The 17,049-nt window shown below is 33.5% G+C and overlaps 3 protein-coding genes across 6 annotated transcripts; all 3 read left to right on the forward strand.

The window, feature by feature from the left end:
- The first annotated feature begins 17 nt into the window (after positions 1 to 17).
- Positions 18 to 1,919, forward strand: LOC130015293 (uncharacterized). The gene has a single exon (XM_056105090.1). The coding sequence runs from the start codon at positions 18 to 20 to the stop codon at positions 1,917 to 1,919; it is 1,902 nt and encodes a 633-aa protein (XP_055961065.1).
- A 5,398-nt stretch (positions 1,920 to 7,317) lies between these two features.
- LOC126674930 (cysteine-rich receptor-like protein kinase 1) lies at positions 7,318 to 11,246 on the forward strand. The gene is made up of 6 exons (XM_050369476.2): positions 7,318 to 8,396; positions 8,978 to 9,088; positions 9,214 to 9,555; positions 9,827 to 10,061; positions 10,165 to 10,309; positions 10,755 to 11,246. Exons 1-6 carry the CDS (start codon positions 7,613 to 7,615, stop codon positions 11,181 to 11,183), a joined length of 2,046 nt encoding a protein of 681 aa, XP_050225433.1. The 5' UTR covers positions 7,318 to 7,612; the 3' UTR covers positions 11,184 to 11,246.
- A 2,322-nt stretch (positions 11,247 to 13,568) lies between these two features.
- Positions 13,569 to 14,932, forward strand: LOC126674935 (perakine reductase-like). 4 transcript variants are annotated; one of them, XM_050369483.2, is made up of 5 exons: positions 13,569 to 13,804; positions 13,997 to 14,052; positions 14,127 to 14,223; positions 14,319 to 14,475; positions 14,682 to 14,932. In XM_050369483.2, the coding sequence occupies exons 1-5, from the start codon at positions 13,604 to 13,606 to the stop codon at positions 14,855 to 14,857; spliced, it is 687 nt and encodes a 228-aa protein (XP_050225440.1). In that variant the 5' UTR covers positions 13,569 to 13,603; the 3' UTR covers positions 14,858 to 14,932. The 4 variants fall into 4 exon arrangements, with proteins under 4 accessions (XP_050225440.1, XP_050225441.1, XP_050225439.1 ...); XM_050369484.2 differs by having other exon boundaries at positions 13,880 to 14,052; positions 14,319 to 14,500; positions 14,682 to 14,819; XM_050369482.2 differs by having other exon boundaries at positions 13,572 to 13,804; positions 13,880 to 14,052.
- The last annotated feature ends 2,117 nt before the right edge of the window (positions 14,933 to 17,049 follow it).

Below are 17,049 nucleotides of genomic sequence, written 5' to 3' on the forward strand. Positions count from 1 at the left end.
TCAAAACCAGTATTTCAATGGCTGCTACTAACACAGCTAATGTATGGAGACAGGAGGAGAATCCTTCTAGTCCGTACTATGTTCATCCAAGCGAGAACACATCAATCTCCTTGGTTTCACCTATTCTTGATGGAACAAACTATCACTCTTGGTCAAGAGGCATGAAAATGGCATTGATTGCGAAGAATAAAAAATGTTTCATTGATGGAACAGTACCTGTACCCGGCAGAGACAACTCTATGGTTAATGTTTGGGAGAGATGCAACAATCTGGTATTATCATGGATTTACAACTCAGTGAGTCCAGCAATTCATAAAAGTATTGAATGGATTGACAGTGCCTTGGAAGCATGGCTTGATCTACAGTCTCGTTTTTCCCAAGGTGATGCTTATAGAATTTCTGATATTCAGGAAGAATTATATGCTTTTAAACAGAACACATTATCTGTTGTTGAATATTATACTCACCTTAAGGAACTGTGGAATGAATTATCCAATTTGAGACCTGCTCCTCACTGTAAATGCAATCCACAGTGTCAATGTGGTGCATTAGTGACTATTAAGGAATACATAGAAAGTGATTATGTCATCAGATTTTTGAAAGGATTAAATGAGAACTTTGTTACAATCAAGTCTCAAATCCTGCTGATGGAACCTTTGCCTAAGATTAACAGAGTTTTTTCAATGGCAATACAACATGAAAGACAGTTTGGTATTCCTGTTGCTACTATGATTGAACCAAATGTATTCTATGCCAAAACACAAATGGGGAATGGATTGTTGCCAAAACCTCAGTTTGGTGCAGGACATAGCAATACTGGACAGAAGAAATTCTACAATCAAGGACCTCAGGGTCTCAAATGTACTTACTGTGGTATGACAAACCATACTGTGGATAATTGCTATAAAAAGCATGGATATCCACCAGACTTTAAGTCTAAAGGAAAACAAACTCAGAGCTATGCAAATCAAGTGGAGTCAGATAACACTATGATGAGCACAATAGCACAAAATGTTGAGAATCTGAGAATTGCAGACAATGAGCAAGGACAAGGGCAGGATAATATGATTCATATGACCTCAGAGGAATATGCAGCATTAATGCAGCAGGTGAACTCTTCTGTGAAAGCCAACAGTCAGCCTCATGTCAACACCATTTCTACTTCTTTCAATCCAGTTCAAAATGAGCAAGGTAAAATTTCTTACTCATGTTCAGTATATTCTCATTTGCATAAAGACACTTGGATTGTGGACTCTGGAGCCACTGATCATATAATTTGTTCTTTAAAAAGTTTTTTGAACTATAAAAAGGTTTTCAATGTTTTTGTGCATTTGCCAAATGGTCAAAAAATCCCAGTTGAACACATTGGAACAGTACAACTCTCTTCTTCTTTTATTCTTACCGACGCCTTACACATACCTCAATTTTCATTCAACCTCATTTCCACAAGCCAGTTAACAAATTCTCAGAGATATTATGTTCTCTTACATTATAATTATTGCTTTATCCAGGATCTCCATACCTCGAAGATGATTGGTTTAGCTAAGAAAATACAGGGACTATATCACTTAGTCAAGCCTTTCATTGCAACCACAAAAATGGCTGCATCTACCTTCAAAACCCCTATTGATTCTTCTCAGCTGTGGCACTTCAGACTTGGACATCCATCTACTCCAAGACTCAAGTTGCTACAAGCTTCTAATCCAAACATTACTTTACCTGTTAATAATCATTGTGACATATGTCATTTAGCTAAGCAAAGAAAGTTGCCTTTTCCAACTAGTGACACAATTGTCAAAAACATTTTTGATGTAATAAGTGTAGATATATGGGGACCATTTAGAACTGTTTCTCATAATGGTCATAGATACTTTCTTTCTATTGTAGATAGTAAAAGCAGATTTACCAGGATATCTTAAAATCCAAATCAGAGGTTCAGTCCTTCTTACAGCAGTTCATTGTTTTTGTTAAAACTCAATTTGGAGTACAAGTTAAGTGTGTGAGATCAGATAATGGTTTGGAATTCAATATGCCTGTCTTTTATCAAACACATGGTATAACTCATCAAAAGAGTTGTGTTTATACCCCACAACAGAATAGTATAGTTGAAAGGAAACATCAGCACATCATGAATGTGGCTAGATCTCTGAAATTTCAGTCCAATTTACCAGTTACATTATGGTCTGAGTTTGTTACTCATGCAGTACATCTCATAAATAGAATACCTTCCCCTCTTCTTGATAACAAAACTCCTTTTGAAATTCTCTATCAAAATCCACCAAAGTTTGATAATCTAAAAACCTTTGGCTGTTTGGCATATGCATCCACTATTTCTGATTTAAGATCTAAATTTGATTCAAGGGCTATTCAAAGTGTATTCATTGGATATCCCTCTCATATCAAAGGTTTCAAACTTTACAATTTACAAACAAAATGCATTTTCATTTCCAGAAATGTCAAGTTTTATGAAAATGTATTTCCTTTTAAACAGATTTCAGTACAAATTATTGATCAACCTGTTCATTTAGTTCATAATCCAAATCTTACTGCAACTGATTCTTATATTGATCATGATGTTGTTAATACACCTGCATCATCTTTTCAAAGCCAAACCATACAATTACCATCCTCACCTCCTTCTGATCTTTCAAATCCTACCACAATACTAAGGAGGTCCTCTAGAACAAGGACTGCTCCCCATTTTCTAAAAGATTATCATTGTAATCTTTTATCTTCTACTCCTCTGCATACTCTTACTAAACATTCTCTACACCATGTCCTTTCCTATGATCATCTGCATCCAAAACACAAAGCCTTTTCTATCCACTTATCCACTATTTCTGAACCAAAATCTTATAATGAAGCCATTAAACATGACTATTGGAAGGATGCTATGCATTCTGAACTCACTGCATTGCAGAATAATGAAACCTGGATTCTTACCAGTTTACCTGCAACTAAGAAAGCCATTGGTTGCAAATGGGTCTATAAGGTTAAACATAATCCTGATGGATCTGTTGAAAGATGTAAGGCCAGGTTAGTGGCTAAAGGATACAACCAACAAGCAGGGGTTGACTTCCTTGATACATTTTCACCTGTAGCAAAGTTAACAACTATCAGACTGTTGTTAGCTGTTGCTGCATCTAAAAACTGGTTTTTGCATCAGTTGGACATTAATAATGCCTTCTTGCATGGTGATTTACATGAAGACATTTACATGAATCCTCCTCCTGGTCTTGTTCTTCCTGCTCATAATTCTGTTTGTAAGTTACAGAAGTCACTCTATGGCTTAAAGCAAGCCAGTAGAGAATGGCATGCCAAGTTAACTTCTTCTTTGATTGCAAGAGGTTTTCATGCTGCAGCATCAGATTCAAGCTTGTTCATTAAACAAGAAGGTTCTCTTTTCATTGCCTTGCTGATATATGTTGATGACTTGATTCTTGCCAGCAATTGTTTATCTGAGATTGTTGCAATTAAAGCTTATCTTCATGCAACCTTTCAAATCAAGGATTTACATGAACTGAAATATTCCCTTGGCCTTGAAGTAGCAAGATCCAAGACAGGCATTAATTTGTGCCAGAGAAAGTATACACTGGATTTGTTAGCAGAAACAAGATATATAGGTTGTAAGTCTCTCTCTACACCTATGGTTTCTACTTTGAAACTCTCACAGGATTCTGGTACTCCATTACCTGATAATTCTACTTATAGAAGAATTATTGGCAAGCTGCTCTATTTGTGTGCCACAAGACCTGACATTTCTTATGCTGTTCAGCAACTGTCCCAGTTCCTGGATAAGCCAACTGATTTACACTATTCTGCTATGATAGAGTTCTTAGATACTTAAAGAGAGCTCCTGGTCAGGGTATATTCTTCTCTGCTTCTACTGCCATGCATCTCAAAGGATTCTCAGATTCTGACTGGGCTACATGTTCAGACAGCAGGAAATCTGTCACTGGTTATTGTGTGTTTCTTGGTTCTTCTTTGATTTCTTGGAAATCCAAGAAACAAACTACTGTATCTCGTAATTCTTCAGAGGCAGAATATAGAGCATTAGCTGCTACTACATGTGAGTTGCAATGGCTGCTTTATTTGCTTCAAGATTTGTCCATTTCACATCCATAGTCTGCTCTTTTGTTTTGTGACAATCAATCTGCTATCCACATAGCTCAGAATCCTGTTTTCCATGAACGCACAAAACATATAGAGATTGATTGCCACATTGTCAGACAAAAGGTTTTGGATAAGATTGTTCATTTGCTTCCTGTTTCCTCAGCAAATCAGTTAGCAGATTTTTTAACCAAGCCTTTGCCTACTACCTTGTTCATGTCCTTTCTTTCCAAGCTGAGCATTCAAGATTTGTATGCTCCAGCTTGAGGGAGGCTATTACAGATATATTTCATCTTCTACTCCTCTGCATACGTGGCTTCTTCTCATTGGAGTATTGCTGAATGTCATGGATTGCTGAGCTGGAGTTGGTTAGCTGTAGTCTGTTAGTATGAGCTGTACATGATTAGCTCGTGTATTTGTTCTTAGCTTGTGTGTTAAGCTTTCATTTGTAGCTAGTATAAATACTAGCTTTATATTTCATAGTTCATTAATGAGAATCAGAGTTATTAACTCAATAGAGGGGGCAAATTGCCATTTAAGTCTTTTGTTTTGCCCACACAATCGATGTTAGAAAAAACGATTGGAGCTGAAGGTACAAAAAATTATCAGAGCTTAATGTACAACTTGGAGCTAAAAGGATAACACAACAAAATTTCCATTCAAAAGTGTTTTTGTTCAAACCCGCAAATTTGATTTCTTTCATGTTAAGTTCGAAGAACAAATTGAACTATTCTAGAAATTCACTCTTAGGATAAATAATTTTTATTTGAAAAAGTGCATAACCGTGTATGACATTATTCCTTGAATTACTTATAAAACTAGGCCTAATTACTTAAAAACCACCCACCTTATAACTTTTTTTTATTTATACTATGACCTTGAAAAATTTTCAGTTGTACCCTATTTTTGATTTTTATGTTTCATCTCTACTCTAATGAGTTAAATTGACCTATTTTTTTTTGAAAAGAAATTTAAATTAGTCCTTCATTTTTAACCTATATTCGAATAAAACGTTAATATTAATCATTTATGTATCTTGTTTTTAATATTTTTATTCTTAAATTAATTAAATTATCAAAATTTTTAAGTTTGGGGTACAAATAAAACATAAAAATCAAAAATAGGGTACAATTGAAAATTTTCCTAAGTCATGGCATAAATAAAAAAAAGTTATAAGATGGGTGGTTTTTAAATAATTAGGCCATAAAACTATCACCTTTTCCCACTCAATTACCTAAAAATAGCTTGTTCGTATATCAATGGGTTTTGTGTCAAGTTGGAAATTCTTTGATCGATAATCCTGAAAATCAAAATTTATAAGAATTTTATGCTACAAGAAATGAAGGCAGAATATATGTATAATATGATGTTTATAATTTAGTTTCCATCTTTATTTTCATTACTTAATTGAATTTTTATATTTTTTTAAGTTAATATCATAAAAATTCACCAATTTTACGCTTTTTCTCAATTTAATTACGTTTTTTAAAAATATACCAACTTTTATTTTTTTTCCAAATTCATACACGATGCTGACGTGACATTCATTTATTGGTTAAAAATGACTTACAACTTAGCAAATTATACCAATGATGTAACATTTTTATTGGTAAATTTCTTAAGTTTGTTTTCATAAAATTGAAGATTAACTTTCAAAAGAAGATGGAGCTATTTATTTAAACTATAAACTTTTTTACTATAATTTACAACCCAAAAAATGCACGCATTTTAAATTGATTAAATTATATTTTTTAATTTGATTAGTTTAGTAGATGACTAAATTTAAATAATCTACATTTTTTATACTTTAATTATTTAGTAGTATAATTTACATTTTTCAATAAATTAGAAATTATGAAAAAAAGTAAGTCTTGAACAAAATTAAATTTGAAGAATCTACTTATAAAGGTAATAATAGTTCAATTTTATAATTTAACCGAGTTTTACATGCTTAAATTCTAACTTTTGTTGGTTAGGAATCCATAAATCATTCATAATGTTTGTTTTTTCCAATAATAAGATCATAAAAAACAATATCTTTTTTATCTTTAAAGAGATACCTTTTTTTTCATATTATAGTTTTGCAACATAAAATGAATGCATCTTAAATTGATTCACTTTACAGTTTTCTTTTAAATTATTTAATACTCCTATATCAATAAATAATAATTACGCTATTAATACTTAATTATTTGGTGGTCTTTTTTTTTTTTTTGACAATCATTTGGTGGTCTTTTTGTTTATAAGGAGATAAATATTATGAAAATAAAAGTTAAGAGGGTCGATTGAATAAAAGCTAAAAGTTAAAAAATTTACTTATAATTATAATGATACTTTAATTTTAGGATAAAATTATCTTAAGGTCTTTGTACTATAATATTTTTGTCCATAAACTCTTTACAATCCATTTTAAATTTTGATGGTCCCTCTATACAAATTATTTCTATTTTGACGTCCTTATTTTGACAGAGTTTGACAGTCTCACTCATCGTTAACTGTTAAAGGTACCAAATTTACGCACATTAAAATTAAAAAAATTATAGATAAAACTCATCTAAGAGTTCATGTGCTATACTATTTTTGTTCAAGAAATCATTAAAAACATCAATTATGTATGAATTTTTTCTCACATTCTCGCTAATAACGAGTGAGACGAAATACGAAACAATGGTAGTACAAAGACCATAAGGACTGAAAGTGAATAATGAAGACCTCATGTTCAAAAATAATAAAATACAAAAATCTCTAAATGGATTTTGCCTTAATTTTATTATTTGATGGAGTTAAATGTTTGTAATGCAAGCTCCAAAACTACAGTAGTCAAAAGTTCACAAATGATAAAATTTTAAAGTTTAGGGATCTAACTAAATAAAAGTGAAGTTGGAGGCCTCAATTAAGAGAATTCTAAACTGCTATGTGAACTGATTGGCTAGTTTAACACAGACTAGTATATTGGCTATAATTAAACATAGACATAGACAGCTTATTTTAGGTCTTCAAATATATATTGCACCAATCAAAAATCCTAAATTCTCAAAAAATACACTGTCACAAGCTATATGTATTAAATCTTAATTAATAATTATAAAAAAAATCTTAATTAATAACAATAAAATCTAAATTAAGAACAAATAAAACAAATCCAGTTCATCTCCTCTAATCTTTTTCGATTCTCTCATTCTTCCTTCTCCATCTAGTCCTAATTCCCTAACAACTAAACAAATTTAAAAAAAAAATAATGATCATTCAAAACAAAATTAAAACAGAACTTACTATAATTCATTGCAAATTACATTGTACGGCTCAATTTTCCTCTGCATCTCGCCCAAATCAATAGCTAGATAGGGGAAAAAAGTGGGTCAAATATAGTTTTTTATTCTTCTTTCAAAATAACCTATTGATGGTGATGATCCTCATGTGCTCTGTTCAATACAAAACAGAGAAGAACAGAGTAAAACAGAGGAAAATCAGAGGAAATTAGAGAATTTCAAGTTTGATTTCAATGCAATTATTATTCATTTTCTTTCAGAATCTCAGATGGGGATACTTTGTTATTCTAATTATTGCTTTTCAAATGTGTGTTTCAACTCAAAGCGCGGAAATTCAACGTATTTGCGGCTCTCATAAGGGGGATATAAATGCGACAAGCTCCACAGCTTTTGTTCCGAATTTCATTGATGTTATGGAAATACTCCAAACTAAAGTTACCAAGGAAAAATGGGGACAGGTTTCGATTACGTCTCCTGCGCCTGCAGTTTACGCCTTGGCGCAGTGCAATGCTGATCTTAAGAGTGTTGATTGTAACCTCTGTTTTAGCCAGGGCAGAGCAAAGCTTGCTCTGTGTCTTCCGACAACTGCAGCTCGTATTTATCTCGATGGTTGCTTTATTCGATATGATGATTACAATTTTTTCAATGAATCAGTGAATTCTGCATTTGATTATGTGAATTGTAGCCAGCCCACAGGTATTTTAAGTGATAATTCTTTGCATTTGGAGTTTAAGAAAAAAGTTATAAAGGTTATTCGGAATGTAACGGAAAACACGCTTGCTCAGGGAACATTTGCTACTGTTGAGGCTAAACAAGGAGCTGTTCCTGTTTATGCATTGGCTCAGTGTTGGAATTCCGTTACATATTCGGAATGTAGAGACTGTTTGGTGATGGCTGGTTCGGAATTGAAAGAATGTGCACCGGGAGCTGGTCAGGCACTGTTTACTGGTTGTTATATGAAGTATTCTCTTGAGAAGTTCTTTAATATCAGCACAGATTCTAAAAATCATGATGATGGTGAGTCTTTTTATCTGTTTCTTGTTGATTAGATTTGCTTGTTTGATATCTTCTTTGTTTGATTTTGATGTCAATCTATGTAGTTTAGGGACAAAAACTTTGAAATCGTAAGAATAGGTTATAAATATAGAGATTCCGAGATGCAGAGCATTTTCGGAAAGGAAATAAAATGTTGTAGTGGAGAACTCGAGAATTTTCATACAATTTAGATGTCTATAGATACTTCTTTCTTAGAAATCATGTTGCACGAAAACTTGTTGAGTTATATGTTTCGTTTACATTTTCTGAAAAAACTCGGAAAATTTGCTTGTTTGTTATCTTCTTTGTTTTGTTTTGATGTCAATAGATACTACACCAGGTTGTACGAAAACTTATCGAGTTTTAAGATATCGGATTCTCATTTGAGTTTCCCATAAATGCTTAAGAAACTTCGTTAATGTTTACAACTTTTTCTTATGAAAAACATCATTTTCCGTCTAGTTTATGTTTTAGTATTTTCCGTTTCAGCATTCCGATTCTGAGCAATGAAGATTTGAAATGAATGCCTTGTTAGAAATTAACTAGTTTTGCTGATTTACCAGATGCTGAAGGTGGTTTGGTAGGACCAATTGTTTTAGCAGCAATAGCATTTATTGTGCTATCTTCTTTTGGTGCTTTTCTTGGGTATGAAAGATTATCTACAAAAAAAGAAGGTAACTATTATTCAATCAAGAAATCAAATCAATACCCTTTGCGGTTTTAGTTAGATATGTTTCGACTTGGTTTCGAACTTCAAACTCGACGAACTGTTAACATTAGTGTTCTTGCTTATTTACAGATGAAGATAATAACAGGCAACTTCACGAAAGTTCCAACTTAAACTTCAAGTATGAAGTTCTGGAAAAAGCAACCAATTATTTCAATGATGAAATGAAACTCGGCCAAGGCGGAGCCGGTTCTGTATATAAAGGAAGTCTAACAGATGGAAGAGTAGTTGCAGTTAAGAGATTAGTGTATAATACGCGGCAATGGGTCGATCAGTTCTTCAACGAAATTAACTTGATTAGTGGCATTCAACACAAAAATCTTGTTAGGCTATTAGGTTGCAGTATTGAAGGACCCGAAAGTCTTCTTGTTTATGAATATGTACCTAACAGAAGTCTTGATCAAATACTTTTCAGTAAGTAGCACCGAATTCCGATATCATCACCACTATTACGTAAATGAATGTGCCAATACCGTTATCTTAGATTTATTGTAACGGTTTTAAATCTGCTGCATTTTCCTTTGCGGCAATAAGTGTTTTATTGCAACAATTTTGAAACTGCTACTAAGCTGGCGTTGCTATTGTCACTTTATGTAGCAGTGACTAGTGAGATTATTATTAATTTGTTTATCAAATGCTATGAAATTGAGTACTAAAAATTCTTAATTTTTTGCTTTTCGTGCAGTGAAAAGCACGATACAGATCCTAAGTTGGCAGCAGAGGTATCAGATCATTCTCGGAACAGCAGAAGGACTTGCGTATCTTCACGGAGGTTGCGGTGTAACAATTATCCATAGAGATATAAAAACTAGCAACGTTCTTCTTGATGAGATGCTTATTCCAAAGATTGCAGATTTTGGGCTTGCCCGTTGTTTCGCCCCGGATAATACTCATATGAGTACTGGCATTGCAGGAACATTGTAAGAAACCGAATCCTTAAGTTAACATCTTTGTTAAGAAATCATGCATACTGAGTTTGTGATGTTAATTTTTACTGTGTCATAAATGTTTGTGCTTTGACAGAGGATATATGGCTCCGGAGTATCTAATCCGAGGACAGCTAACAGAGAAAGCAGACGTTTATGGTTTCGGAGTGCTTGTTTTGGAGATTGCAACTGGGAAAAAGAACAGCGTTTATTCTCAGGGATCGGGTTCGATTTTGCACAATGTAAGATTCTTTTTTTCATGGTATCATTTTCATTCTTGAAAAGATACGCAAAAGTTCCATTCAATCAAATGTTTATGAGTTCTTAAAGCATTCAGAAGCTATACATATCAATTTTGAAAGGCTTATTACACGAAACTCTTATGAAACTAATCCCAAGGCGCAGGTGAGTTGGTAAGGGACTCTCTTGACTTAAGTGAGGTCGCGGTTTCGAACCATACTCATGTATGCATTCTGCATTCTGCAATGTCTCATAGTTGAAACCCAAACCTCATGGACCATATACCAAATAAACTCTTATGAAACTCTGAAAATTCTACATCGATAACCAAATCTTGTCAAAAATTTGGTTCCGCCGTCTCTAGTTTTCGATGTTTCCCATCTCAGCATTTCCGTTTCCGTGCTACAGTTTAGCTAACATTACGTCTCTTTGTTAATGCATTATCAGGTTTGGAAGCAATTCAAGTCAAGAACGCTAATTCAAGCAATGGATGCTAGAATACCAGACAGAACTGCTGTTAAAATTGCAGAAAATGTGCTACAAATAGGCCTTCTATGCACTCAGGCATCTCCTGCATTAAGACCATCCATGGCAGATGTAGTTGAGATGCTAACAAATGAAGATTCCGTGATTCCGACACCGAGACAACCTCCATTCCTGAATGCTAGCGTTCTGACCGCAGATGCTTCCACTAAAAACTCGATCACTAAAGTTTCACTTACAGAAAAATTATCTATGACCTTAAATCGGCCGAAAATGCTTACGCAACTATCGTCGGATGTCACTCAAAACTCATTCAAAACCGCTAAGTCTGGATGGAGTAGTTCTTCAATAGATCAACCTGATGAGACTAAATATTTTCATTTAAATGTTTAAGAAATTAACAAATATGATGTTGAAACATGAATAACTTGGAGCTGAAGGTATATAGTTGAGTTAGATAGGTTATTTTTTTATTGCACATAGAGTTACATATTGTAGGAGTAGTTGAATTTTTCCATTGAGGGGGAAGATTCACATAGGTTTTTCCTTTTATTGAACAAAATCTTTTGTAGTTTTGATTCATTTTCCCCCACTAAAATGATTTTTTATAGAATTTATGGAATTTTATATACATTTTACGAAATAAGCTAGTATCTATTGTACATCTCACGCGGTTCATTAGAACTCCAGTATTACGTAATACATCGTTATAATTAATTTGATAATTTTTTTTTTGACAATCGAATAATCTTTCATTAATAATAAAAAGCAGTTACATGTGTAAGAATTCAGAAAGGGTATAACTGTTTCTAATGACCTGACATGGAACAAGATATAAACCTTGATTCGCAGATCGCCTTACAAAACAAAATCAAAATTACATAACCGCTCTAACACAATAAGATCCAATCTTTTTCTTTCTAACAGAAGACTCACAAACTCTTCATAAAAAACAACAAATCTTTCATATAGAAAGAACAACAAAATTTTCAAAAAAGAAAGACAATCGCTGTAAAATGGTTATAAAAAAAAACTAATATAACGTATAACGATTTCATCTTCAATTTTGAAAGGGCTTGATCCATCTCTGATTTTTTATTTGTATATATATTGAAATTGATGCGCCTCGTCGATACATTTACCAACCAAAATGAAAAAGATGAAAAGGAGTCGGTCATTTATTTTATTCTAAAGTAATAAAAAATAAATGGCTACCGCCAACGGCAAAAATAAACCATTGACGGCAGCCGAAACGAAAAACAAAAAAAAAATGCTTGATGGCTAGGGTTTTCTATTTGAGAAAGAGGGGAGAGGAAAAAAAAGTTATGAGTAATTAATTTGATAATTTGGTTAGTGTTTTTTCAACTTTTTCTTTTCACGAGCATTTCTATCTTTAAATTATTGATTTGGTCCAACCCTATTAAATAATTCATCATAGAATGATGTGTGGAAAATGAATTAGTATTCTGCTATTTGTATAGCTGGCAATTAGCTGGCTTAAGCTGAAACTGACTATAAAGAAGCAGCTTTATTCATGTAAATGGCATGATTTTGATAATGAAATGAAGTGTATTTCTTCTCTCTGATTTCTACATGCATCATAGAAATGTGCAGAATTAGGAAATATGAGATGCTATTTCTTTTATTTATTTCTTGTAATTATTGAAATATAATATGGTAATTAAGTTACATAATAATTCAAAGAAATGGTTCGTATTTGTGGGCAACTACTTTATTTATAATGGAACCACCATCCCAAAATAGATGCTTTTGGTTGGCATTGAAGGTGATCATAGTCTAAAATATGCTTTAACCATTCTTATTTGCAAAAATATGTCTTTTTAATAAAATTATCAAAAATCTATGAATAATTAACCAAAAATCTACCCATAAACTATTAAAAATATAGAAAAATAAAAAAAATAAAAAAAGCATATTTTTATAAAAAGAAGTAAATACAAACAAGACCTGTTCATGGGCCAGGCTGGGACGGGCTCGGCGGGCTTGGCTTTTTTAAAGACAAGCTCAAGCCCGCCCAAGACCGGTTCGGACTTTAAATATACTATCCAAACTCGGCCCTAATGCACTATTTTTACAGGTTCGGGCCGGACTTGAGCGAGCTTACGTTGTTTTTTTACAATATTAAAAATCCGAGCCCGCATAAAAATTGGGCTTTTTTGGGTCCGCGGGCCGGATACCCGAACCCATGAACATGTCTAATACAAATCTATTTTTTTTAATAAAAATACGATCGAAAGAAGTATTTTTATAATCATTTTTATTTCTTTTTGGTAAATGGTGTAATTTCCTTGTGTAAAAGAGCACCAAGCCCAAATACAAGAGCCTTCATTGTTAGCCCAGCCACAAATCTTGCTCGTTAGTTTTCCGGGAAAATTGAGTGGATAATGAATGGAGTGGGAAAATTGGGGTGAGTAGAAAGAATAGTCAGTAGAAGTCAAGTCAGCTCACTTAATATAGAATCAGAATCTTTTACTTACTCAACCACAAATAAATACTTAATTCTTTCTTTTTTTACTTTGCCATAGCTTTTCTATATTGTGTGTGATTGAGTGAGTATCTAATTAAAATCAAATATTGTATTTCCCAAGAACTCATGACCTCAAGCTCAGGAGACTCTTCTTCTCTTCCTCTTCTTGACTGGAAATTTTCTCAAGTCTTTGGTGAAAAAATTCCCGGTGAAGAAATTATCCGATTACACCTACAAGCACGTATGACGTTTTTGTTTCTTACCAAAGAAAGTCTTAACCTTTCTCGCTAGCAAAATGACTTTTTTCCTGTCGTAATTTTAGGCTATGAAACAGCTTCCCCGAGATAAAGTTCAGTTGGCTACAAAATTTGGATTCGTGATGTTAGAGAATGGTGAATTTGAGATTAAGGGGGATGCTGAGTACGTAAGGAAATGTTGTGAAGCTAGTCTGAAACGATTGGATGTCGAGTATATAGATCTGTATTATCAGCATCGAGTTGACACTTCAGTGCCAATAGAGGAAACTGTAAGTATGAATCAAGTGACGAGTCTTGATTTAGTATATAGAATGCATGCTGATTTCTGAGGAATGGTTAGACAGATGGGAGAGCTTAAAAATCTGGTAAATGAAGGAAAAATAAAATATGTTGGGTTATCAGAAGCAAGTTCAGACACTATAAAGAGAGCTCATGCAGTTCATCCCGTCACTGCCTTGCAGATGGAATATTCATTATGGAGCCGTGATATTGAAGAAGAGATCATTCCCCTTTGCCGGTTTTTTCTAATTTTATATTGCAAACTTAAAATTATCAATTAATTTTGTAATCCGACTATGTTGTTATTGATAGACAGCTTGGAATTGGGATGGTAGCATATAGTCCCCTTGGCGTTGGCTTCTTTGCTGGGAAGGCAGTTGTCGAAAGCTTGCCTGCCGGAAGTTTTTTGGTATATTCAACATTGTTTAATACATTCAATTGCCTTGCTTCTTTATAACTATTACGAATAATATTCTCCGACATGTGAGCATGGTAATGGTGCAGGCACAAGTACATCCGAGATTCAAACAAGAGAACATAGAGAAAAATAAAGTCCTATATATCCGACTTGCAGACTTGTCTAAGAAGCATGGCTGCACCCCTCCTCAGCTAGCTCTCGCATGGCTCCTCCATCAAGGGGACGACATTGTCCCAATTCCTGGTATGCAACAGGAAACAATTCACTAGTATGTTTTGAAGACTACTATACATTGAATTTTAATTTTAATTTTAATTTTCTACCGAAGCCTAGCAATTCTATTTGAACTTTAAATGTTTATACCAACGGGTTCGGTCTACTTTTTAATATTTTGTTCTGTTTATTAGTTCGGTTTGTATCAATCACCTAAATGGTTGACATTTTTGCAGGAACAACCAAAATTAAGAACCTTAATAACAATATTGGCTCATTGGCATTGACACTTAGAGAAGAGGATATAAAAGAAATTTCTGATGCCGTGCAAGTTAATGAAGTTTGTGGCTCGAGAGAAGTACCGTTCCTAGCTAAATATACATGGAGGCTTGCAAATACGCCACCGAAATGATAAACTAAATTATATACATGTTTCTTTGAATAAAAAAACATACTAGTTAATAAAGAAAAAAATTATATTGTCTTACACTCAAGATTTGTTCCAACACTTGAAACTTAAGTTCATGAATAGTAGTACTTCAAGAACAATGATAAGAAGAAAATGGAAATTGCTTTGAATTAATGTTTGAAGATAGACTAACAGTCAGTTTCTCTAGTTTGAATGTGTATTTTGCATGAGAGAACCTTTCTCTTGCTTGAAAATTGCATCACTAATTTAAAATTAAATCTTAATCTATTTCAATATTTTTTGCTAAATTGCACTTTCATTTATGAAGTTACATTTCATACAAATATAGTAATTTAAAACTTCATCAGATTAACTCAATTTTTATGACATGCTAGGATTTTCAATCCTCAACTAAAACTGTTTCAATCAAATGTATTAATTTTTTTTTTTTTTTGACAATCAAAAATCTTCTTCATTAAGATATAAACGAAACAGTTACATTAGTAAGATATTCAGGAAAGTCTGAAAACCAATCCCGATGACCTGACAAAGAATAAGCATTACGCGCTAACACGTGCGCAGCCTGATTCGCAGATCGCCTTACAAAAGCAAAAGAAATATTAGAGAACTGTTTCGCAAGAAAAACACAATCATCCACCAAAACATCGCCCACTACTCTTTTCGGATTTCTAATATCCCGAATAACATCTAACGCATCCGACTCAATGATTAAATTCTGCCAACCTTTAAGCCAGCTGAGCGCTTCACGAATACCCATCAACTCCGCTGTTCGCGAATCAACTGAACCAACACAACTAACCTGTCTCGCTTGAATTAGCTCACCTCTGTCATTCCGAACGACGCAGCCAAGAGCTACTTTGCCCTCTTCAACGAATAAAGCTGCATCAACATTCGCCTTGTAGCAACCTACTGCTGGACGTTCCCAGACCACCGCACCGTCTTCTCCCGCTAAACCTTCAACGGAATCAACAACGGATCTGTTCCTTGCTGATTGCCAAATCTGGAGCTGTTTACTAGCCGCGTTGACCACTGACTCAACCGAGCTTCGTTGCTTCCCCCACACCACATTATTTCTATTCAACCAAATTCTCCAACAAATCATAGCCACCATTTCACTTTCTTCACTATTCAAATCCTCTAACCAGGCCCGACACCAATTTTTAATGTCCAATATTCCCTCGCTGACCACATTCAAATTGGATAGCCTCCAACAGCTAATAGCAAAATTACATTCACAAAACATGTGTACTGCTGTCTCTTTCCATGAACTACACACTTGACAAATCTCATTAACAAAAACAAATTTCCTAGCAAGAGCATCAACAGAGGGAAGAAAACCTGAAGCCAGTCTCCAAATGAAGTTTCGCACATGAAGCGGAATGTTTAAGTTCCACAATCTATTCCAGCAAAAGTCTTCGGGTGCGTTAGCTCCCACCAGCAGGTCTCCACGCAAAAATATTATTATTAGCTTTAAATTGATCAAGATTGTATAAGACGATAAAAATATTATTTTATTATGTGTGACTAACTATGTTCAATTTTGAATGATAATGAAAATCATTATTAGCTTTAAATATAATACGAAAATTCGTTATTGTTACTTTAGTAATTTTATAATTAACTAGTTCTAATCTGAGTGACGTCAAGCACAACATATCTTCACGATCTAAATAGAAATGGATAGCTAAATGTCATACAAACCTTTCAATTATAATTATCATGCATTTAAATTCTTTCATTGTAAGATCTCAATCTTAATACGAATCATGGAAAGTCAAGTTCTTAAAGTGCCGATTATACGTCCTCATCTCATGTTGGTACAAATTTCAATCAATTTAAATAAATGGAACAAACATGTCATATTAATATGACTCGTAGTTAACCAATTTATAAATAGATTAAATTAGTCGTACTTGTATGATTCGATATAATCGATACATTAGATTAAATAGATTAACAGATTGACATGCATGATTCGCTTAACTTCTGAATCGTGTCCGTGTTGACACGATTAACAAATGAGTTGTATATTTAATCGTAAAAATAGATTGGTATATGAATACAACTTGCCCATAATTTTTTTCAACGAAAATACCCTTCAACTTTTTTATTTTTTAAAAAAATAGAGTTATTTTTATAATGTTAGCCCTCTCAAAAAAAATTGTAAGAATACG

This window comes from Mercurialis annua, linkage group LG3, assembly GCF_937616625.2.
Source record: "Mercurialis annua linkage group LG3, ddMerAnnu1.2, whole genome shotgun sequence".
Taxonomy (NCBI): Eukaryota; Viridiplantae; Streptophyta; class Magnoliopsida; order Malpighiales; family Euphorbiaceae; genus Mercurialis; species Mercurialis annua.